This window comes from Miscanthus floridulus, chromosome 15 (assembly GCF_019320115.1).
Source record: "Miscanthus floridulus cultivar M001 chromosome 15, ASM1932011v1, whole genome shotgun sequence".
In the NCBI taxonomy this organism is placed as follows: Eukaryota; Viridiplantae; Streptophyta; class Magnoliopsida; order Poales; family Poaceae; genus Miscanthus; species Miscanthus floridulus.
Window position 1 is genome coordinate 6255860 of NC_089594.1, and position 25296 is coordinate 6281155.

The window sequence follows — 25296 nt, forward strand, 5'->3', positions numbered from 1 at the left end:
AAAGCCTTTGCCGAGGGTTAATGGGCTTTTGCTGAGGGCCTCAGGCCCTAGGCAAAGAGGCCGTCTCCAGTAGTGGCAGGAGGACAAGACGAGGAAGGTGGGACTCTCACTGCGGCCATGGTTATGGTATTTTGGTGTGACGTGTTTTGGGAAGAAAGATGATCATATGTACTCCCTCCATTTCAAATTATAAGTCGTTCGAGCACTTTTGATACATAGCTTATACTATATATATGTAGACATAATATATATCTAGATACGTAGAACAAGTTACAATTAGGAATGGAGGGAGTATCTTTGAACGAGTAAGAGTAATACTCTACATGATTACCCTATCACTACATAAATTCAGCTCGCCATTTCTAATTGTAAGTTGATTACAATTAGGAATGGCGAGCCAAATTTAGAACCTTCCTAGTTAGTAACAGTGTCCCAGACAGCAAGAAAGCAAAAAGACCTGACCAAAGCATTATCGGAAACACAGAAACAACACTACCAGCTGAGCTAAAAGCAGTCCTCCAGCAAAAGAAACACACCTACCAATGACAAGCCAGGTGGGCGTGCCAGCGTGGCAGCAAGCCTGGGAGACCTTCCAATGATTGGAATCGAAGATGAAGTTGACATATGGGGCCACACGTAAGAGACTATAGGAAGGGATGAAGCATGGGTAAATAGGTCATTTCCCGTGCTAAGTTTGGGCTCCCAGGCTCGCTAAGTTGATTCGTCGTGGAGCTGATCGAGATCTTCTGCACACAAAGTAAGTACTATAACTACACATTTGTATTCAATTAACACCATATAATGATTTCAATTCACCTAATTGATTTTTATCATAAAAGTGGGTTCTAAGGCAGAAGCAGGATAACAGCTACTGCGGATACTATGTTTGCGAGTTCATCATGGCGTACTCAAAGAGAACTCCCGAAGAGCAACTCAAAGTACGTATATAAATACTTTTTTCTTTATATTATTTCGATTGTATATTCACAATTTCTTTATTGCTCTCATTTGTATAAGTAATTACATGGGCAACACACATACATATATATATTAATACTTTTTTCTTTAACTTTTATTGAAGACTGAATGGTTGAGGGAAAAAGTCATACGACTTGACCAACTTAAAGCAATTCGAGAGACTATAGCATGATTTCTAAATGACCAGGTCATCAACCCCAACGGCGAGTTCTACAATGACCCGAACGAAACGTGGAAGCCAAATCCGGAGGAGTGAATTGTTAAGGACATGATCAATTTATATATCAAACCTTTGTAATATATATATATATATATATATATATATATATATATACACACACACACACGCGCACATATATATATATATATATATATATATATATATATATATATATATATATATATATATATATGTATATATGTATGCACATATTATATGTACATAAAATACAAAGTTCGAACGAAAACTTACGCTTGCGAAGTACATATATATTACTATTAGCAGCGTATTCGAAAATATATTTTAATATCAAAACTAATCATTAATTGAAAAAAAAGAAACCAAAAATAGAAACCAGAAAAAAAGGGACATTTAGTCCCGGTTGGTAATGGCCTGCCCTGTGGCGCCCCATGGCCAGGCCTGGAGGCCCCATTTAATCCCGGTTGGTGTTTCCAACTAGGACCCAGATTGGTGCTCCCGGTTGGAAAGCCGGGACTAAAGGAGGGTACCTTTAGTCCCGGATTGGTGCTCTCGGTTGATAAACTGGGACTGAAGGGTTTCCCAACCGGGAGAAAAACGTTTCTGCACTAGTGTCTTGTCAGCCAAAGCGATTCGTCATCGGTGGTCGCAGCGCCGGTGCAGTTTATCAGACCACGGATGTCAGGGCTTTGGGGTGGGGTGAAGCTTAAGTAGAAAAAAGAGCGAGCTAGCGCGACAGAAATGAACGGCCGGCATCAAGAAGCAGCAGAAGTAGAGGCATGATGAGGACAAGACGAGGAGGGAGGCCGGGACGACGAGAGCTCACTTTCACGGCCGCCATGGTATCCGATCCTATTTTGGTGCAGTGTACGTGATGTTTGCTGCAGGGACTTCTCGAGAACAACGAGCGATGATCTTGGAAGTTGGATTGAAGGAGTATATACAATAGCACGGGCGAGCTAACTAAGTTCGGACGGATGGTTTCCTTCGACGAATCTTACCAGCCTTACGATTGTTCAGATAATTCGATTAGAATTTTCATGCGATTTTTCTTTCTTGTCTTGAGGACGACAGTAATACCAACCACTTTGCATGCATTATTGTCGTTTCCAACCTTTGCGGTCGCAATCCGGGTTTAATAACAACAGAGACGTAAGTTGACTCGGGGTTTTTTTTTTGTTCAAAAAAGTTGACTGGGGCCCGGTGGTGGACATAATACTTGGATTTAGTCCCCAATCAACTTCATTGATCTTCCATGCTTTACATATGCAGTCAAGCCTTCTCTTGATCCATGTAATAATTCTGAAAGGAAAATATAGAAACTTTACGGTGCACGCACCAATTTATCAAATGCTATCAATGATAAGCCTCGTATAGAATTGTTGCACCTTTGGTTTAGAAGTGGTTAACATGGTCATATCTGAGCCACTGATGTCCTCATCCATAAGAGGCTAGAACTCCTACACATGGGATTTATTTGGGACCAACAACATACAAGAGTTTGGGAGGAAATCTCTACTGTCTTGTGATTGTGGATGACTATTCAAGGTATACATGGGGTGTTCTTCCTTCATGACAAATCTGAAGTTGCATCTTGTTTCAAGAAGTTTGCCAAGAGAGCTCAAAATGAATTTGAAGTGAAGCTCAAGAAGATAAGAAGCGACAATGGCAAAGAGTTTGACAACACAAACATAGAAGCTTATTGTGATGAAGTTGGAATCAACATGAAGTCTCTGCAACCTATACTCCTCAACAAAATGGTGTAGTTGAGAGGAAGAACCAGACTTTGATCACTCTTGCAAGGACAATGCTAGATGAGTACAACACCCCCGAAGCTCTATGGGCGGAAGCAATCAACACCGCATGTTATGCATCCAACCGTCTATTTCTTCAAAAGTTCCTTGTCAAGACACCGTATGAGTTGCTCAATGGGAAGAAGTCGGACGTCTCCTTCTTTAGGGTGTTTGGTTGCAAGTGCTACATCTACAAGAAGCGGGAACACCTAGGGAAGTTTCAAAGATGTTGTGATATAGGTTTTCTTGTTGGTTACTCATTAAAGTCCAAAGCATATAGAGTATTTAATCATGCCACCGGCTTGGTTGAAGAAACATATGATGTGGAATTTGATGAATCTAACGGCTCCTAAGGAGCACATGAGAATCTTAATGATGTAGGTGATGAACCATTGAGGGAGGCTATGAAGAATATTCCAGTAGGAGACATCAAGCCAAAAGATGATGAAGATGATGTACAAGTCATTAACCAACCTTCTTCATCAAATGTACCATAAGATGGTGAAAAAGATGGGAGAGTGGAAAATGAAGATACTCATATCTCCCATGAGCAAATGGTGGTACAAGCACAAGATATTGATGCTCCACAACCTCCTCCTCAAGTGGTCAATAGAAGAAATACACCTCTCCTACAAGATCATCCACAAGATCTCATCATAGGGAGTCCATCAAAGGGTGTAATGACTCAATCTCAAAAACTTACTTCATTTGTTGCTCATCACTCTTTGTCTCTTGCTATGAGCCTACCAAGGTAGAAGAAGCCCTTAAAGATCCGGATTGGATCAATGCCATGCATGAAGAGTTGAACAACTTCACTCGCAATGAAGTTTGGACTCTTGAAGAGTGACCAAAAGGTGCAAGAGTCATTGGAACGAAGTGGGTGTTCCGCAACAAACAAGATGATCAAGGTGTTATTGTGAGGAACAAGGCAAGACTAGTTGCAAAGGGGTTCTCTCAAGTTGAAGGTTTGGATTTTGGAGAGACCTTTGCACCGGTTGCAAGATTAGAAGCCATCCGTATCCTTCTTGCATATGCATCACATCATGAAATGAAACTATATCAAATGGATGTGAAAAGTGCATTTTTAAATGGCTTTATTAATAAACTAGTCTATGTTGATCAATCTCCCGGGTTTGAAGACCCTAGATATCCTAATCATGTTTATAGGTTGTCCAAGGCACTATATGGGCTTAAGCAAGCCCCAAGAGCTTGGTATGAGTGCCTTCGGGACTTCCTCATTGAGAAGGGCTTCACCATTGGGAAGGTCGACACCACACTATTCACCAAGAAGCTTGATGAGCATATCTTCATTTGTCAAGTATATGTTGATGATATCATCTTTGGATCGTCAAATGAAGACTCATGCAAAGAATTTGGTGAATTGATGTCGAAGGAGTTCGAGATGTCAATGATTGGTGAGCTTACATTCTTTCTTGGTTTTCAAGTCAAGCAAATGAAAGAAGGCATCTTCATCTCTCAAGAGAAATACACAAAAGATCTTCTCAAGAGATTCAGGATGGATGAATGTAAGCCAATCAAGACACCAATGCCTACAAATAGACATCTCGACCTAGATGAGGGAGGTAACCCGGTTGATCAAACTCTCTACCGTTCTATGATTGGTAGCTTGTTATATTTAACTGCATCTAGGCCCGACATCATGTTTAGTGTGTGTATGTGTGCTAGATTTCAAGCTAGTCCTAAGGAGACACATTTAATTGCCGTAAAAAGAATCCTTAGGTATCTTAAGCACACACCAAGCATTGGCCTTTGGTATCCCAAAGGAGCTTTATTTGAATTAATTGGCTATTCTGATTCGGATTATGCCGGATGCAAAGTTGATAGAAAGAGCACATCCGGAGGGTGCCATTTGCTTGGTAGATCACTTGTGTCTTGGTCCTCCAAGAAACAAAATAGTGTGGCTTTGTCCACCGCCGAAGCGGAATACATTGCCGTGGGTGCTTGTTGTGCACAAATATTATACATGAAACAAACTTTGCTAGACTATGGAGTAGTTCTAGAGAAAGTACCTCTTTTGTGCGACCATGAAAGTGCGGTAAAACTTGCAAATAATCCGGTTCAACACTCTCGCACCAAACATATAGATATCCGCCATCACTTTCTAAGAGATCATGTAGCTAAAAATGATATATCACTAGAAGGTGTAAGATCCGAAGATCAATTAGCGGATATCTTCACTAAACCGCTAGATGAGGCTACATTTTGTAGATTGCGGAATGAGCTCAATGTACTTGATTTTAGTAACTTCACTAAAAATTGAGCTCGTGTTGTCCCTTGCATTCATTGTAATATACAACATGCTTAATTTGTGGCAATGCATATAGGGCTTGTCTAACATGGTTAAGATAACCGCCGAAAAGCGTGTGAAGAAGCTTAACCTTGGATCAAATTTGACAAGCAACTAGATTTACTTACAAGTATTGCATATGCATGAATGTTGTTTTGTTGTTTTGTTCCATTTGCCCTCTTGTTGCCTATTTTCTTAAAAAGAATTATAGCCTAAGGCAAAATATTTTGAAAAATATGAGGGTCTGAGAGAGGTCACTCACATCAGTCCCAATTGATGTTTATTTGGATCTTATTCAAGTTGGGAGTTGATTGGGAACAGACAGCGCGAAGGAAGTTTGAAGTTTTGCTGGAAAAAGTGCACCGGACGCTGCATCGGACCCTGCTGTCCAGCGTCCGGTCAGTTCACAGGAGGTGAACTACTGCCAAAGGAGTGACCGGACGCTGCGTCTGTGTGTCCAGTTAGGAGGACCTTCAGCGTCCGGTTGATCGAAGGAAGGAAAGGCAGTACTGACCGGACTCTTCCTGCATCTGGTCATGGATCACCGGACGCGTCCGGTCCCGATTCCAGAGGAATTGGACCTCTCTGGAATCGACCGAACGTTGGGTGGTAGCATTTGGTCGCTACCACCGGAGTGCCCGGTCAGTGGATCTCGAGCGGCTTCAGGATTCTTTTCTCCGTTTCCTTCTCTATCGCATCGGGGGATCTATTTATTTCGGCCGTACCTTCGTTTTTTGATTCCCCGTGACCTAGCCCTAGAACTTGCCGCCGCCTCCAGCGCCTCCACAGCTCGCCAGCCACGCGCCGCCGTGCTCCTGCCTCGCCGCGCCACCGCAACCCCGCGCCGGCCACCTCGTGCCCAAGCTCGCCACGCCGTCGTAGCCCCACAGCCGAGCTCCTTGCGCCGGTCACGCAAGCCACCGCGCCTCGCTTGCCCACGCTTGCCCGGTCCTCTAGCCACCGCGCCTCCCTTGCCCACGCTCGCCCGGTCCTCTCGCCACCGCGCCGCCTAAGAGCCCTCTGTCGAGCCTCACCACCTGCCTCTCGCGTGTCTGCGACGCCGGAATCAAGACTGAGGGGTTCTCAAGACCTTTGATCCAACTCTTACCCTACCTCCTTGATTGGTAAGGCCAGACATTTTCAATCTTGATCTGTTCAATTGTGACCTAGATCAAATTGCAGTGACTGATTCCCCATTGCATTTAGGGCTTTTGACCTAACCCTAGCCGGTTCTGAGGATCCCCCACGTGACATCTCATCTTTTCTCGGATCGCTGTTCGTCAGGTAGAAAGCCATTCGATTCAAGTTCGCATCTACATTGCTTTCTCTATTAGGGTTTCGCATCTATTAGACATATTGTATTTGTTTGTATATCCATCTATTCTATCGTGCAGCATGTCGGTGCTGTTGTGGTTCTTGTGGCAGTTGGCAGTCAACTCGGAGCCTAGCTTGCGAGTAAGGATCGAGGCCAAGCCTCGAGAGGTTCAGTTTGTCTGTTGATCTTCATCAGCGTCAATTCATCATCTTGTCAGTTTAGATTTCTCGCACCAAGAACGTTGGTGGTGGCCCAGGGTGATGATGATCGGAGGCCCCCGCCTCGCCAGCCAGCCGGATCGAAGGGCAAGTCAACCAAGCAGGTGACATCCAAGAAGCGCAAGTACCCCGATGCAGAGACAGCAAGAGCAGCAGCTGTTGCAGAGGCCGCAGAGCATGCCGAGAGAGGTGGTGCCCGCAGCGGAGTTGTCATTGCAAATCAGCTAGTTTCACCAGTAGTCAGAGCTGCGATTGAGGAGGTTGAGCATCGTCACGGTAGTCCAGATGGGACTACCATGTTTGCAGGCCGATGGGTTGCCATTGAGGAGGGTCAGTCAGTAGAGCAGGAGCCAGTTTAGCAGACTCAGGAGGGCGAGCAGGCATAGCAGACCCAGGAGGCTGAGGAGATAGAGCCGGCACCCCAGCTTCGTCACTTTGGACGGACCCATGTACCAGTCTCGCCGAGGCCACCAACACAGCGGAGGGGATCACGTCCACCACCTAGACCACAGGGTCCATCTCCAGTGGTTCACCTCGACTTGAGGGCCGCCATAGCCAGACAGGTTCAGCAGCTGCGATTTGTAGAGTTTGAGGTTTGGTTTCCTCCGAGGAGGGATGAGAGAGCAGCTGAGGGTTTCTACACGCCACTGTAGGAAGATTTCTACAATGCTTATCTCAACAGTGGGGCAGTGTTTAGATCTCAGAGAGTCTGTCGGATAGAGTCTATTATGGCAGCCGCCGGAGAGCACATTCGGCCTTACTTATCATATTTGCCAGGATTGACAGATTTGATTGGACGGACGGGGATATATGTATCATCTTTGGTCCGGCAGTTTTATGCTTCACTCTTCATCGATCCACATCATAGATTTATTCACTTTGCTTTCAGAGGCAAAGACTACAGAGTGACGAGTGGCAGGGCCAGAGAGATACTAAGGCTACAGGAGCAGCCTGTCAAGATGCATGAGGTTTGTTATGGACAGCAGGAGCCTCCCAGGCGTCCTCATGGAGGGTTGGTGCCACCTACAGATTTAGTGCGACATTGCTTCAAGGAGCCCTTTGGTGAGGGGTCGAGTAGGAACCCCAGTGACTTGACTCCTACAGTGAGAGTGCTAGAGGCCATTATCAGGAGGACACTACTTCCTAGGTTGGGATACAGGGAGGGCCTGACTCGCTTACAGCTCTGGCTTCTCAATGCCTTGATGTAGCAGATAGTATTTGATATATAGGATCTCCTTCTTTTAGAGATGGAGGATACAATAGCTGAGGGATTCAAGGGTCGCAGGCAGCTTCCCTATGCTCACTAGATCACGTTTCTCATCCGCAGAGTAGTGCTTGATAAGCCCCCAGGTATGATGGATGAGTATACAGGTGCCACCACAGAGTTCCCAACTTACAACCTGTCACAGAGGATCAGGCCCAGCACTCCTCAGGCACCCAGACAGCCTAGCTATCGTCCTGATGTGCTAGAGTCCGTAGCTCAGCAGGATGAGATTATCAGAGGGATTGCAGCCACTGAGGAGGAGGAGCTAGAGGCACATCAGGATGTGAGCGAGTATAGTGACAGCTCTGACGATGACTACCAGCCTATTCCTCAGATGCCTCCTCGTAGACACGATGCAGAGGCCGATAGCTCCAGTTCTGCTCCACCTGCTCCACAGATAGACCCCTCTCTCATTGCTATTCTTGAGCGGATGCAGCAGACATAGGATAGACAGGCACAGGAGACAGCTGCTACTTTTGCCCAGTTTCAGACTCGACAGGACGAGTTCCAGAGGTAGCAGCAGGCCATGCAGCAGCAGCAGCAGCAGATGCATCAGCAGCAGATACTCTTGTAGCAGCAGCTTATGGGTTTCATGCAGCATGTAGTGACAGCTCTTGGGGCCCCATAGCCACAGTCTTTGCCCCAGCTTGCTCCGCCTACCACCACTTCGATGACTCCAGCGGTACAGCCCAGTGGGCTCTAGAGTCAGGGACAGCCTCCAGCTCAGTTTGCTTCACCTCTTGTACAGGTGTCCTAGTGGTTAGCCTCACCTGTGGTAGCCCCGCAGTTCACTCCACTTCAGACGGGCTTCACACCAGAGCAGTCTTCCTCGCTATTCGTGTCTGACACGTCAGTCTCTAGGAGTCTTGGAGCATCCTTTAGTGAGTTGACCGACATGCCTACTCCGCCTCATATGCATACCGCCGGTCTGTCTATAGCAGCTCCAGTCGCAGTGACTACTCAGAGGCTCCCCTCGTCTGTCGCCTTGTCAGATCCTACGACAGACATACTAGCAGCTTCACAGGCAGCACCAGCCCCAGCTTAGACCCAGACCGCTTCAGCGACACTTCCTGCCACGGAGGGTCAGTCAGTTCAGAGCTCAGGGTCAGATGATGATGGTGCCCAGTTCCAACTTGCCCCATGTTCTTCAGCGCCTGGCTCGTCCGCTGCAGCCCCGCCGACCGACCCCTAGGTTTTGGTGTTTGACGCCAAAGGGGGAGAGGGTTCGAGTATGTAGTCTCAGGGGGAGCTATATTTAGGGGGAGCTAGTTATCTAGTATTAGCCTATTATATACATTTGGAGTTCTATTTGTGTGATACACTATTACTTATGCATTCATGTGTTTACTTTCATGCATACTATTATATATATGTGATAGTGCTATCTATGTGATTGTGATATATGACATGTGTGATTTCTACTTGGCATTATCTATATGTCATATCATTTGTGTTATGCTAATTTGCCTTTGCTTCCGCGTTTATACTCCAATGCAAATGAGCTTTGTTAATCGTACTCATGCTTAACTCACATCCTTTGAGTACATTGTGTTGGCTTGGGTCATATAAGCTTGACTAACACTTTTGTTCTTATCGACAAAAGCTTATATGGACCAAGCCCGTAAAAAACCTCACTCTTTCACATACTCGAGGTGGTATTGTCATTAATCACCAAAAAGGGGGAGATTGAAAGCATCTAGGCCCCTTGGTGGATTTCGGTGATTAATGTCAATACAAGATTACTATGACTAACGTGTGTTTTGCAGATGCAATTAAGTTAGGTCATGGTAATGGAGATCAATTGGGCAATCAAAGTTGTCATGCCCCTATGATGGAAATCATTTTGGTTTTCAAAGGATGGACGACAAGGTTAAGGATGACTAGTTCTAAGTGTCTATTGGAGTTGGAAAGACACTTAGAGTAGTTTAGGACTTTATTTTTCCTTTTGGCCGTACTATTAAGGGGGGTATGGATGGGTAGCTTGACCTAGTTGAGTCTAGTGAGTTAGGTGTGGTGCACACTTGTTAAAACTAGCTCTAGGTAGCTCCTATGAATGCCTAAGATTCTTTGGAGCAAACTTCATTCACATATGTTCGAGAGTTGGAAGTGAATGGAGGGTCAAATACTGACCGGACACTGGCTCCGGTGCGACCGGACGCTGACCGCAGGGTCCGGTCAGTTCATTTGACCGAGAAGAACAAGTCTGGTGTGACCGGACGCTGGAAGGTCATCATGACCGGACGCTAAGGGCCAGCGTCCGGTTGACTCCAGTAAGGGTCCAGACTTGAGAATGTGTGACCGGACGCGTCCGGTCAATACTGACCGGACCCTGAGTATCCAGTGTCCGGTCGAGTCCGGTAAGGTTCCAGTAAGGGTTTTATGCGACCGGACGCGTCCGTTCAGTGCTGACCGGACCCTGCCAGCGTCCGATCAACTCATTACTACTGGTTCGTGGGTTGAACTGACCGGAGCGTCCGGTCTACCCGATCGGAGCGTCCGGTCACCCCGCAGAAGCTCATAACGGTTCGTTTTTTAGGCTGCCTTATAAATAGAAGCTCCACTCATTTGTGGAGTTACTTTTGCTCATTCCATCAGCTGAGAAACACGTTTGTGAGTGAAGAGCAAGGTCCTAGTGAGGTGTTTGTGATTTGAGAATCCAAGAGTGAAACCTCATTAGTGAATCAAGAGTAGACAAGTGTGCATCCATCTTCTCATTAGGCTTCGCGTGATCAAGTGAGAGTTCATGCTTGATACTCTTGGTGATCGCCATCACCTAGACGGCTTGGTGGTGATTGGGAGCTTGGTGATCACCCGACGGAGCTTGTGGGTGACCCAACTCAAGTTATGAGCAGCTTTGGGTGATTCGCCGCGATGGAGTGTCGAAGAATCAACCCGTAGAGAGCACTTGATCCTTGCACGGATCAAGGGGGAGCTACACCCTTGCGCGGGTGCTCCAACGAGGACTAGTGGAGAGTGGCGACTCTCCGATACCTCGGCAAAACATCGCTGCATTCCTCTCTCCATTTACTTTGAGCATTTACTTTAAGTATTTACTTTGAGTAATTCAATACTTGTCTTTACATTCATAGAACTGCTATGCTAGAGTAAGTTTGGAACATAGGTTGCAAGTCTTTTGTGCATTAATTTAATAGAAACACTTTTCTAGGCACAAGGGGTTAATTGGGCTATCCGTAGGGTTTGATTATTGCAAAAGAATTTAGAATTAGCCCAATTCACCCCCCTTTTGGGCATCTTGATCCTTTTAGGTCCGATCTGGCCGGGCAGAGACTCATGCATGGGGTCTCTGACTGGACCGGCGGAGACTGCGCGCAGGTGGCTGCGCGCCCTAGGACGAAGGCCGACGTCGACAACCTAGGCCTCTGGGCCGAAGACTGAGATTCGCTGGGCCACCCATTCATGGAGGCCCATTACTTGAAGACAGCGTGTCGAGGTTGCCCCGCAAACGAGAGACTGGTGGTAGAATATTCCAGGAATGTACTGTAGCAGTTGAGAGGCATTGAGTAAACTCTGTCGAGAGGTAGTTGAGTCCTATAAATAGGGAGCACTTGTAAAAGTAAGTTGGGGGTGAATGAATTAATGAAACCCTAGTTTCTACGTGTCATCTCCCTACTCTCCCACCTGTCGTGCCTATTTCCCGAGCCTCCGCCCAGGAGCAGCGCCTTGCGGACGGAGGCCCCTACCTCCACTTCACTGTCTAAGACCGCCAGTTTCAACATTGGCGCCCACCGTGGTTTGGCCAAGATAAACCAACGATGGCAGGGAAAAGAAAAACAACCATGAGAGCTCCAGCGACCACGGGTCAAAGAGGGAGGCCCAGGCGCAACACGCGTAGCACCTACGCAACTCCGCAAATGGAGGATGACACCAGAGCAGACCCCCAAGGTCAACCTCCGGAACATGAAGGCACAGAGGCTCAAGATCTGGAGGCCCAACCACCCCAAGGTGCAATGCCTAAGCAAGAGCTACAGCAACTGCTAGCACAATTGCAGAGAGCGCAATAAGAAAGGGACAGAATGGCAGCAGCATTCACAGCCAATCAACAAGCAACCCAAGCATCAGCACAAGTAGCAGAAATCAGACAGCAGTCGGCAATCCGACATGTAGAGATGCTGAGTATGCAGCATGTAGTACCAGCGTCAACCTCCATAATCCTGGCCTCCGCAACAACACCAACTGCAACCATACCACAGGGACCTCCACCAGTGATTAGCCCTCCCACAATGCCATCTCCTAGAGTCCAATGGTGCTGTGGAAAGAGCAAACAAAGCAGTGTTTTCAGCAATATCAAAAACTTTGCTGGGCCTCCGCAAAGGAAAATGGGTAGATGAATTACCTAGAGTTATTTGATCACACAACACAACTATCTCAAGAACCACATGATTCACACCGTTCAAGCTACTTTATGGCGAAGAGGCCATGATGCCAGAAGAAATCAAGCATGAAAGCCTCCGCACAACAAGACAGTTAATGTTGCAAGATGAAGAATATGCAAAAGAAACAATAGAAGCCACAAGACTAGAAGCTGTCGAAAATATCGCAAAGTATCAATCCCAAACCAAGAAGTGGAGAGACTCTCAGGTGGTAAGGAAAAACATAAAAGACGGAGACCTCGTACTCAGAAGAAAACCCAACGCACAACATGTAGGCAAACTGCAGTCAAAATGGGAAGGCCCATATAGAGCAGTGGCTGCAGGACGCCCGGGATCATTCTACCTGACCGACAGCGAAGGTGTCACAACAACACACACTTGGAATATTGACAACCTCCGCAGATTCTACATCTAGGCAATGTACCAAAGGGCAACCTCCGCAAATTATAAGCGGAGGCCCCTCCTTTCCTTTTCTACTTTTCAGTTCTTCTTTTAGACTCAAAATCTGTAAAAGAGCATGTACTCTTTTCCTCACAGGGGAACTCCAAGCGGAGGTGAGGTTTTTAATGAGGCAGGCTCAATGTAAAATTCCTCTAGAAGTATAAAGAGGTAATTCCCCAGAAGAACGCTCGAAAAGTCCAAAATCGAAAGCGGCCAGCTCTGGCGCCGCAATATTCGGTGAATACAAATGAGCAGAGGTCCTTTCAAAGCACCGGCCACAGGCCTTGGCAATTTGAAACGACCTCCACAGCCAAAAAAGCCTCCGACCTTGATGAAGACCTGTCCAAATTCAGGCATCAAGGCAAAAACCATCATGGCACTAAAAGCAAGAGAAAATGCCTCCGACCATGATGAAGACCTGTCCAAATTCAAGCATCAAGGCAAAAACCATCATGGCACTAAAAGCCAAAAAAAAAGGCCTCCGACCTTGACAAAGACCTGTCCAAACTCAGGCATCAGGGCAAAAACTATCATGGCGCTAAAACCAAGAAAAAGGCCTTCGCCATTAAAACCAGCAACGCCTATCCCATAAGAAGGCAGCAAATTAAAGAAGTCTGACAAAGTCCTGTCACTCAGGCATCAGACCCATTCAATTCAAAAGACCTCAAAAGGGATAATTAATGCAAGCAAGATCTTGTCCATTAGACTTAGCATTATTTGTGGTGCATATATTAAAATTTTCACTTCTCCCCTCGACTCCACAAATTATTTGTGGTGGAAACTAAATACTCCCTCCATTCTAAATTATAAGTCATTTTGATTTTTTTAGATACATTATTGTTTTTGCTATGCACTTAGTTATATACACTATGTCTAGATATATATAGTACAAAAATGTATCTAGAAAAGCCAAAACGACTTATAATTTGGAACATAGAAAGAAGTAGTAGTTAATGTGAGATAATGAGAGACACATCATGCATTATTAGAGATATTGTTCCCAGAGCGCATCATGGCTCTTGACACTTGACTCTTGGTGCCCCTTGTTGGCTTCATGAATCATGAGCGCTTATAAATAAGGCCAAACGCCCAGAGCACGGTTCTATGCATGCAATCCCTCATATATATGCCATCTCTGCACACTCCCTTAGCTACAAGAAACCCAAAGAAACTGGCAAAACAACATGGCCAAACTATCACTTTTGTTCAGAGTGATCACCATAACAATAATACTGCGCCTTGTATCGTCGTCCCTACGGAGCTCATCTACCACCCCAATCCAACCTGCACCTCCACCAAGCAATCCCTGCATCCCGAGCGAGCGGGATGCTCTTCTTGACTTCAAGAAGGGCCTCACAGATCCTGGCAACTACCTGTCATAGTCGCCACTACTTTCTCCAGCTTGGTCCTATCATCTTCCTCTTCATAGTCGCTATCGCCGCTTCCTCCGGGTCTTCGTTTCTGCCATAGAAGGAAGCACACGGCTGCACATGCCAACAGAAACAGAAGAGGCACTAGCGGAGAGACCAGCAGAATGGTACTATTCTTCTGGGGTTGCTTTTGCTGCTTGGGTTCCATAGTGGAGCTGAATGACCGTGATAAATTGATAATATATGGCTCTGGCCGTTCAGCTCGCTTATCACACCAGTCGCCGCTGAGAAGCCCACGGTGACATACTCTGGCAGGTAGTTCCTCAGGTCAACTGACATGCTGGCGTTGTACAGTTTATCGCCCATCTTGACATGGACAGCTAGCAACTGAGTGACATTGTCGTAGCTGACAGTGGCCATCTTGGTGAAATTGGACGTCATCGTGTTGGGCCAAGTGGTGTTGATGTATTCTGTGGAGACGAGGTTATTGACGTCGATTCCAACATGGTCCTTGCTTGGATCATAGTATTGCGCATTCTGAAAGGTGTCAAACTCGACTACGGTGATCCTTCTATCATCACCGGCGTTATTGCTGGTCCAGTACCTGGGATCCTGGGGGAGGAGACCAAAGGCTCCACCGCTGCTGTCGTTGGCGGGGACACCGGACTGGGGAGACGCGAGGAAGAAAGCCAGCCCGTCGCCAGTGCCGTTGCCGATGCCGATGACGTTGCCATCTCAAGATATGTGGAAGGAGAAGGTGGTGGTGAAGCTGGCCATCTTACCACTAGCTCTGTCCCATAGCGGCACTGGATCCGCATATTGGACCCGGCCAACACTGTTCGGGGCTAGTTGGTCGTATCTGATTCTTGTCAGCCAAAGCGCATCCACACGGAGGCGCGCATCCCCAGTGCAGATTATCAGTTCACTGAGGTTAGCAGGCCTTTGGGGTGTGGTGAAGCTAAGGTTGAAGGACAGCGAGCTAGCGCGACGGAAATGGATGGCCAACATCAAGAAGCAGCAGTAGAGGCATGAGGACAAGACGAGGAGGGAGGAACAAGATCGAGCTCATCACCATGGCTTCCCAACAAATGATCTTGGAACGTGGAAGGAGTACAGGTAGACACTACTATATGATATGGAGGAGTGGACTGAGTTCGGATGGTTACCTTCGACGAATCTTCCTATAGCCTAACTCTTGTGTTTTTTTTCTACTTGATGAGAAAGACTACAATACGAACTACTGGTTCGTACGACCGTGGTAACTCATGCATTCGTTTCCATTTTCCACGGGTCGCAATCTGGGTTTATAATATCAATAGATGACTAGAAACAGACTAATAAGGTTGATGCGGAATCCACCAATATGTTTACTTGCTTGAAACCGTCCACAAACACTGAGCAACGTCCGAGAGACGTTAGAATCTGGTGTCTAGCTACAGTCTTCGGACTTTTTAAAATATACCACAAATTTGCACCGTATCAATGATGACATAGATGAATATCATAAAAAAAACTGATGACAACGTTGAAGCAACCTGTTGGGGAAAGACGAGGAGGGAAAAACAAGAGCTCCTCACTGGTCCGAGGCCGACCACAAATCACGACGCCATGTGGCCGGCGAGGACACCACCAGACGCACCATGTGCCAGTAGGCAGGCTTAGTCAAATTGTGTTCCCATTAACTCATTAGCCATTGTTAGGCTAGCTACTTTGGTTTCTTGCGGACACAACATCGTGACATTCTCCTGCACTAAGACTCTCTAACGACACTAATAGCTTGCGAAATTTGGGTAACCATGCAATGAATATTACTGGCAAATATATAGAGTACGCATCACAACAAAAGGAAATATCCTATCATCGACATATTGGGACATGGTAGGAACACGAAAATGGCCAGTAGCAACTTTGTTGCGAACAAAGTGAAAGCACTCTCAATGTGTTTTGTGCGTTTATGTTGAACCAGATTGCTTGAGAGGTAAATTGCACTGACATTATCACAACAGATGATCAAGGCCTTCTCAATGGGACAGTGAAGCTCAGCAAGCAGCTGGCGCGAGCAAGATATAGCTCTGCGACAACATTGGCAAAAACACGGTATTCTGCTTCTACGCTGGAACGGGAAACTGTGAGCTGGCGCTTAATAAGATGACAAAGAGTCAAAATTATCACCCAAGAACACTGCATAGTCTGAGGTGGAGAGGCAAGTATCTGGGCAACTAGCCCAATCAGCATCATATCAGAATAGGCCACTAGAGTAGATGTTGTGGAAGAGTAGTGTTATAGTCCAAAGTCAATTGGTGGCACGAATATATTGGAGGATCTGCTCGATCAGAGCAAGATGAGTCTCACACGAATCGTGCATATGAAGACACACCTGCTAGACAACATAGGCAATATTTGGTCTGGTGAAAGTCAGGTAGTGCAGAGCACCAGCAAGAGCACGATATAGTCGATGCCATTAGACATGGGCACCATCACCAGAAACCTTGGCATGAGTGTCGGCAAGTGTAGTGCAAGGCTTGCAATCAAACATATAGGCCCAAGCAAGGATGTCAACCATATACTGCTGTTGAGAGAGAAAAAGTCCACTAGCACGACGGGCAACAGAAACTCCCAGGAAATTATGCAAAGGGACAAGATTCTCCATCGAGAACTCCTAGGTCAAAGCAACAATAATGCAACAAAGTAGAGACTCAAACGAAGTAGTGAGCACAATATCATTGACATAGAGCAGTAGGTATGTTGTGTTAACACCATGGCGATAGACAAGAAGGGAAGTGTTAGACCAGGCACCAACAAACCCCATGGAGAGAATATGAGAGGCGAGCTGATCATACAGGGCACCTTCTTCAGACCAAAGAGACTTATTCAGGCGACAGACATAACCGAGGTGAGTGGAGTCGAGAAATCCAGATGTTTACTCATAATACACGGTCTCCTGCAGAGTTCTATGTAGAAAAGCATTTTTGACATCCAACTAATGAATAGGCCACTCATGAGACAATGCAACGTTAAGAACCGTTCCGACAGTCATTGGCTTAACCACTGGGCTGAAGTCGTCTCATCATAGTCAATCGAGAACTGCTCCGGTACACCACTTTCAAAAAAAAAAAATACACGTATCCTAAACCAGCCATTTAATTAATTAACATTTTTCCTAACGTCTGGGCCAGCCCCTACGCCCAGCCCGTGTCCAGCCCAGATCGACCCGGACTATCTCATCCTCCGATTTCGATCTGTTCACGCGTTCAGATGGGCGGCAATCAACGACGGCGGCGGAGCTCTACGCTTTATGTACATCGTATACTTCCGTTCTGTCATGGCATGCATTCCTCTTCCGTGTCCAACACATGTCCAGCCAATCTCATTCCTCTCAACGAGCGAACATGGTGGTACTCGACGCCTGACGGAATGCAGAACAGTCCGCCTCCGCCATAGCTCATCACCATAGCATCCATACTTTTCCAGATCATTCAGAATTGATATAGTTATAGTGGCTTGCAGCATCATAGTACATGGATACTCTTAGGGTACAGTGCGACAAAATTACTGCACAGAGATGATACTTGCTAAATTGACGGTTCACCCTGACTCCAAATGCAATACATACATACAAGAGACAAGATCCTAAAGACAAGCATCAGTCTAGGTCATGGTCTCGGGCAAAGCGGACCTCCTCGAGGGGCAGGAGCTGGCTGCGGACATCAATCACGGCCATGACACAATTCGAAGAGGTGCTGCGCACATGAGCGCCGCTGCCGTGGACAGTCGGGACATTGAGGGCCACCGGCCAGATCAGGTCAAGAGGCTGGACGAGATCATAGTCAGGGAGCAGGAGTTCGGGTATGGGCTGGGCACGGGCGGAGCATGGTAGGTGTTAGCGATACAGTTAGGACTGAGTCTTCTTCCCCTCATGTAACGGCTGTAGACTAGCTCACGATCCCACCATGCCTTGTTTATAGGATCGGCATGCCTTGTTTATAGGATCGGCTGGTAGTGGATCAGTGTTGTATTTAACCCCAACTCTGAGTAATGGAATGGTGCAGTGATTCTCTCCCAATTCTCATCTCTTACATGGTATCAGACTGATCGTTCCGATCAATTCTCCACCTTCCGCTGCTCACGGCCATGGCGAGTCCCCACGGTTCCGTCTCGTCCAACCCCTTCGCTGATGGCTCGTACATGTTTACCAAGGCGACAAGCATGGCACGTGTGACGGCTAGACGGAGAGCAACTGAAGCCTACAAGCCGGGACAGATGCCGAAGGGCGTCGCGGCCAGGATGACCAAGGCGAGAGTGCCAGAGGGGCTCATCAGTCTTGGTCAAGAGCGCCTGCGTAGATGAACCGGAGGTAGCACCAGGAGCATGGCGCAGAGGGTAGAGTTCGCCAGAGGAGTCACATCGGAGGAGTGCCATCCGGGTACGAAGATCCTTAATAGAGAAGCCCCAAGGGTCAAATTCAACAGATACATTGTTATCCCGAGTTAGAGAACGTACTGAAATGAGATTCTTCACTAATTGGGGAGCAATAAGAATATTGTTCAGTTTAAGTGGAGAGGAAGAAGTGGTGGGAATGAGGGTTTGACCAGTAGACGAGGAAGACATGAGATCACCGTTGCCAACAATGATCTGACGAGGAACAGGAGAAGCAGAATGGGTATGGAGCATACCAGGATGGCATGCCTTGTTTATAGGATCGGCTGGTAGTGGATCAGTGTTGTATTTAACCCCAACTCTGAGTAATGGAATGGTGCGGTGATTCTCTCCCAATTCTCATCTCTTACATGGTATCAGACTGATCGTTCCGATCAATTCTCCACCTTCCGCTGCTCACGGCCATGGCGAGTCCCCACGGTTCCGTCTCGTCCAACCCCTTCGCTGATGGCTCCGAGCCTGCTCCTCCTCCCTCCTCCACTCTTGTGCTTCTCAATATCCGCAACCACGTTCCCGTCACTCTTTCCGCCGAGGACGGGAACTTCCGGCAGTGGCGCTCGTTCTTTGAACTCACCATCAAGAAATTTGGTCTTCTCAACCACATCGACGGCACGGTCGACGCCGCCGCGATGTTGGATGATGCGGAGTGGCTTCAGATCGACTCCTCCATCGTGTCTTGGCTCTATTCCACCGTCTCCAAAGAAATTTGGAACGACGTCAACAGGCCCGGCGCCACCGCCTACTCTGCGTGGAAGGCGATCACGGGACAGTTCCTCGACAACAGCCTGCAACGCGCTGTCTTTGCCCAGCAGGAGTTCCATAGTTTGTTCCAAGGCGACATGACTATCGGCGAGTACTGCGGCCACCTCAAGCGCCTCGCCGACACCCTCTACGACTGCGGCGCTGCTGTTTATCGATCATTGGGAAGTTAATGTACTACAGCTCTGCTGAGACAATCCAGTCTCTCCTTGGCACAACAAACATATCCAGCTTCCTTGCAGGCATTCTTGCATGGAAAGATCCTCAAGTGTTGATTCCTGCTCTTCAGATAGCAGAAATAATGATGGAAAAACTTCCAGAGACATTTTCCAAGCTGTTTGTGAGGGAAGGTGTCGTTCATGCCGTGGAGTTACTTATATGTTCGGAATCTTCCAACACAGTGCCTTCTCAGGTGCCACCTCAGGATAAAGATAATGATTCTGCCATGCCATCACGTCCTCTGTTCCTCGTCAGATCATTGTTGGCAACGGTGATCTCATGTCTTCCTCGTCTACTGGTCAAACCCTCATTCCCACCACTTCTTCCTCTCCACTTAAACTGAACAATATTCTTATTGCTCCCCAATTAGTGAAGAATCTCATTTCAGTACGTTCTCTAACTCGGGATAACAATGTATCTGTTGAATTTGACCCTTGGGGCTTCTCTATTAAGGATCTTCGTACCCGGATGGCACTCCTCCGATGTGACTCCTCTGGCGAACTCTACCCTCTGCGCCATGCTCCTGGTGCTACCTCCGGTTCATCTACGCAGGCGCTCCTGACCAAGACTGATGAGCCCCTCTGGCACTCTCGCCTTGGTCATCCTGGCCGCGACGCCCTTCGGCATCTGTCCCGGCTTGTAGGCTTCAGTTGCTCTCCGTCTAGCCGTCACACGTGCCATGCTTGTCGCCTTGGTAAACATGTACGGCTTCCATTTTCAGAGTCCACACACATTTCATCTTTTCCATTTCAGCTTTTGCATTGTGATGTATGGACATCTCCAATAATGAGCAACTCGGGCTACAAGTTTTATCTTGTTATCCTGGATGATTTCTCGCACTATGTTTGGACTTTCCCCTTACGCCATAAGTCTGATGTGCTTCCCACGCTGATCTCGTTCCATGCTTTCGTTGGCACCCAATTTCAGTGCGCTATTCAGTGTTTTCAAACAGATAATGGGAGGGAGTTCGACAATTCAGCTTCGCGTGCTTTCTTTGCCAAGCATGGCATTGTCTTGCGCTTGACATGTCCCTACACCTCGCAGCAAAACGGGCGTGCCGAACGCGTTCTCAGAACACTCAATGATGGCCTGCGCACACTGCTGTTTCAGGCCTTCATTCCGCCCACGTTCTGGCCTGATGCTTTAGCCGCCTCCACCTATCTTCTGAATCGTCGACCATGTCGCCCACGACAAAACTCCACGCCTTACTCACTCCTGTTTGGAGTCAATCCTGATTATGCACACCTTCGCGTGTTCGGGTGCCTTTGCTACCCAAACACCGAAGCCACAGCGCCACACAAACTAGCCCCACGTTCTGCCCGGTGCGTGTTCCTCGGCTATCCGCTTGATCAGCGCGGTTATAAGTGCTACAATCCTGAAACCAAACGTATGATCATCTCACGTCATGTGTTCTTCGACGAAACATGCTTTCCATTTGCACAACTGACTTCTCCAGGTACTGAACGGCGGGCGCAAATTGCGCCGAGTCTTGACGAGTTTCTCCCGGTGCCCACGCCTCCGCGCGCGCGCACTCGGCGGATCATACCCGTGGCGCCTCAACCATCGGCAGCCTCGGGTCCTCCACCGGCGCCACCAAACTCGGGCGACTCTGCAGCACCATCGTCCACACCAACTGCTGCGCCGGTACAGTCGGCCCCGGGTGCGTCTCCAGCACCACAGACGCCGCTGTCAGCACCTTCTGCGCCAAATGATGACAGCCCGACTGTGTCCTCCACTCCAGCGCCGCCGGATCCATCGTCGACAACAGCACCACCGCCACCGCGACATCCCATGGTCACCCGAGCGCGGGACGGCATCCATATGCCGAATCCGCGGTACGCCAACGTCGCCGCGCCTGCTCCACCGACAGCTCCACCGCCTTCTGTCCGTGCGGCGCTACGTGACTCCGAGTGGCATGCGGCCATGCAAACTGAGTTCGACGCGCTCCAGGCGAACCAGACATGGACACTCGTTCCGCGCCCACCACATGCCAACGTCATCGCTGGCAAGTGGTTGTTCAAGAACAAGCTGAACCCTGACGGCTCCCTCGAACGGCGCAAGGCGCGGTGGGTCGTGCGCGGCTTCTCACAGCGACCCGGGGTGGATTTTCATCAAACATTCTCCCCGGTCGTCAAGCCGGCGTCGATCCGCACCGTACTCCATCTCGCTGCATCCCGAAGCTGGCCAGTTCACCAAGTCGACGTCAAGAACGCATTCCTCCACGGAAATCTGGCGGAGCGCGTGTACTGCCATCAACCAGCTGGTTTCGTTGACCCAGCTCAACCAAACCATGTCTGCCAGCTCGTGAAGTCGCTCTACGGCCTCAAGCAGGCTCCGCGCGCTTGGTTTCAGCGTCTGAACGCCCACCTGCGCTCTCTCGGGTTCACGGCGACCTCCTCCGACTCCTCCCTGTTTGTCTTCAAGGACGGTGCAGCGCTAGCGTATCTCCTCGTCTACGTCGACGATATCATCCTGACGGGCTCCTCCGCGACACTACTGCAGTAGATTGTCGCCGCGCTCTGCAAGGAATTCGCCATCAAGGACCTCGGGGCTCTGAAATTCTTCCTCGGGGTACAGGTTCGCCGTGATTCACGTGGCTTCTTCCTCACGCAGTCTCAGTATACGGAGGACATACTCGAGCGGGCCGGCATGAGCAATTGCAAACCTGCCACCACTCCAGTTGATGACAAGCAGAAGCTGTCTGTCCACGACGGCGACCCGGAGATGGACGCCACGTTCTACCGCAGCATCACCGGGGCTTTGCAATACCTGACACTCTCGCGGCCAGATATCGCGTATGCTGTCAACCAGGCCTGCTTGTACATGCACAAGCCACGGGCTGCACATTGGAACCTGGTGAAGCGCATCCTTCGCTACCTGCGCGGCACTATCGATCACGGTCTCAGGATCTCGGTGTCGTCCACTACTGATCTGAAGGCTTACTCTGACGCTGATTGGGCTGGGTGCCCAGACACACGGCGATCAACGTCAGGATACTGTGTCTACCTCGGAGATTCACTGGTGTCATGGTCCTCCAAGAGGCAGCAGACTGTATCGCGCTCCAGCGCTGAAGCCGAGTACCGGGGAGTCGCCAATGCCGCGGCGGAGTGCTGTTGGATTCGAAATCTGCTTCACGAACTACATGTGCACATCAACAAGGCGACAGTAATTTACTGTGACAACATATCGGCTGTGTATCTATCGGAGAATCCTGTTCATCATCGCAGGACCAAGCACGTTGAAATCGACATACATTTTGTCAGAGAAAAGGTTGCCTTGGGTCAGTTTAGAGTCTTGCACATCCCGACTGCGCGTCAAATTGCAGATATCATGACTAAGGGGCTTCCTACATCGCTGTTCCAAGATTTCAGAGTCAGTCTTTGCATTCAGTCATCTGGTGCTTCGACTGAGGGGGGGTGTTAGCGATACAGTTAGGACTGAGTCTTCTTCCCCTCATGTAACGGCTGTAGACTAGCTCACGATCCCACCATGCCTTGTTTATAGGATCGGCATGCCTTGTTTATAGGATCGGCTGGTAGTGGATCAGTGTTGTATTTAACCCCAACTCTGAGTAATGGAATGGTGCGGTGATTCTCTCCCAATTCTCATCTCTTACAGTAGGGGCTGGGCTAACACGGGACCTCAATGAAAAAATTAAGATAATGGTTAATTAGGGTTGCCTTAAGATGCGTGCAATTTTCTAAAAGAGGTGTACCGGAGCAATTCCCTTGTCAATATTGAGGCGCTGAGTAAACCCCCAAAACAAACCCAACGTTCCTTGTACCAATCAAGAGAGCCATAAGAGGTGAACTTGCGGCGATAAACCCACTTGCCCGTAACCACATTGGCATCATGACGGCGAAGAACCAGATCCCAAGTATCATTATGCTACAGAGCAGTGAACTCCTCAATCATAGCATCCCGCCAATTAGGATCGGCAAGAGCACCATGATACATCTTCTGAATGGGAGAGAGCGTCATGGCATGGAGGTTGAGCTGCTGCACTGGAAGATGAAAGCCCCGCTTGCCGCGAGTGTCCATGGCATGGTCATTAACATGCGGAGTAACTAGGGCAGCCATTGGAGGAAGAGGATCGTGCGACGACAGTGCCAAGGCGAGTTGCTGGGAGCAATTAGCGTCATAGAGGTGATTGGTGGAGAGGTGGCCGTGGTGCTGTTGGCAGCAACCGGAGACGAGACGTCAACCGGAGCAGCAGATCCGACCAGATGGTGGGCGCCGGAGGTGGGTTAAGGGCCACATCCATGCTGGCAACAACTCGTGCCGACGAAGTAGCGGGGGCAGTAGGGACAGGACCTGGATGGCTGGGAGTACCTGCAGGCAAAGCTCACAAACCAATGGGTGAAATAACATAATCATCTGCGAAGAGGAAATCAAAGTCATATGAAGGAGGTGTCGCAACGCAGAGTAGGGGAACCATATTTCATCAAAGATGACATCTCGAGAAATAATAACACAATTGGACGTGAGATCAAGGCACTTATTATAACCTTCGTGGTCTGATGGATATCCAAGAGAGACTCACAAGGTGGAACGAGGGCTGAGTTTATGCGATGTAGTGGCGAAAAGATTAGATAGCAGGCGCACGCTAATATACGCAAGTGCGAATAGTCTGGTGGGGTGTTATAAAGGGCATGGTGGGGTGTGTTGGAGGACAACATATTGGAGGGATGATGGTTAAGGAGATAGGTCATTGTGTGAAGAGCTTCAACCCAAAAGGATGGGGGAGGTTGGCCTGGAAAAGTAATGAGCACGTAATATTATTAGTAGACCGAATGAGATGCTCAAGAGCTTACCATTTTGGGAATACGTGTATGGGCACAACATACGAAGAACTACACCTTTAGTGAGAAAGAAGTATCAGGATGTGGCCTTGTTGAAATCATGACCATTGTCATACTGGACGGATTTAATAGTGCAACTAAACTGTGTGGCAACATAAGAAAAAAATTGTGCATAGTAGGAAACGTTTCAGACATTAAATGAAGAGGGAACATCCGCCATGAAGCAAATGGCTCCTTCATCCTGACGGTGGCAGGTGCGACGATGGCGCAGGCATGTAGCGGCTACTTTGTTCCTTTCCATTTCCCTTGACCGGAACAGGGGAGGGAGGCTCAGAGGCTCATAAGAGGAACATGTCTGCATCCAAGAACGAGAGCTTGTCCTGCCTTGGCCAAGAGGAGGAGCCGGTGGCAGGTGACTCATGTGTGTAGAGCATATGGCCACACAGCACCCAAACAACGCGGGGGACAGAGCGGTGACAACGGTTGCTGCAAGTAGCGGTAGTGCTTGGGGGAAGGGCTTGTTGATCCCCAAAGCCCTAGGACGGAGAACCATGGAGGTTGTCCATGGGCTTGCGACAAGGCGAACGAAAGGAGGAGCAGAGAGGTGGACACTGGGGCCGCAGCAGCCACCGACGGTTTGGGGGGGGGGGGGGGGGGGCGGGGTTGGGGGGGTGGACGCCGGGGCCGGAGTGGCCGCTGATGACGGGGGAGAGGCTCAGAATGTAAAAAAAAACCTATTTACAAAGATACTTGCTTTAAGTGAAGAACTACACAACGGATGATTGTTTTTAAGTGAAGAAGT

The 25296-nt window shown here is 48.4% G+C and overlaps 2 protein-coding genes across 2 annotated transcripts; both read left to right on the top strand.

Annotated features, from left to right (window-relative positions):
• The first annotated feature begins 19118 nt into the window (after window positions 1-19118).
• LOC136506906 (uncharacterized) lies at window positions 19119-19646 on the top strand. The gene has a single exon (XM_066501792.1). It carries the CDS (start codon window positions 19119-19121, stop codon window positions 19644-19646), a length of 528 nt encoding a protein of 175 aa, XP_066357889.1.
• A 2695-nt stretch (window positions 19647-22341) lies between these two features.
• LOC136506907 (uncharacterized mitochondrial protein AtMg00810-like) lies at window positions 22342-23026 on the top strand. Its single transcript, XM_066501793.1, has 2 exons — window positions 22342-22857; window positions 23018-23026. Exons 1-2 carry the CDS (start codon window positions 22342-22344, stop codon window positions 23024-23026), a joined length of 525 nt encoding a protein of 174 aa, XP_066357890.1.
• The last annotated feature ends 2270 nt before the right edge of the window (window positions 23027-25296 follow it).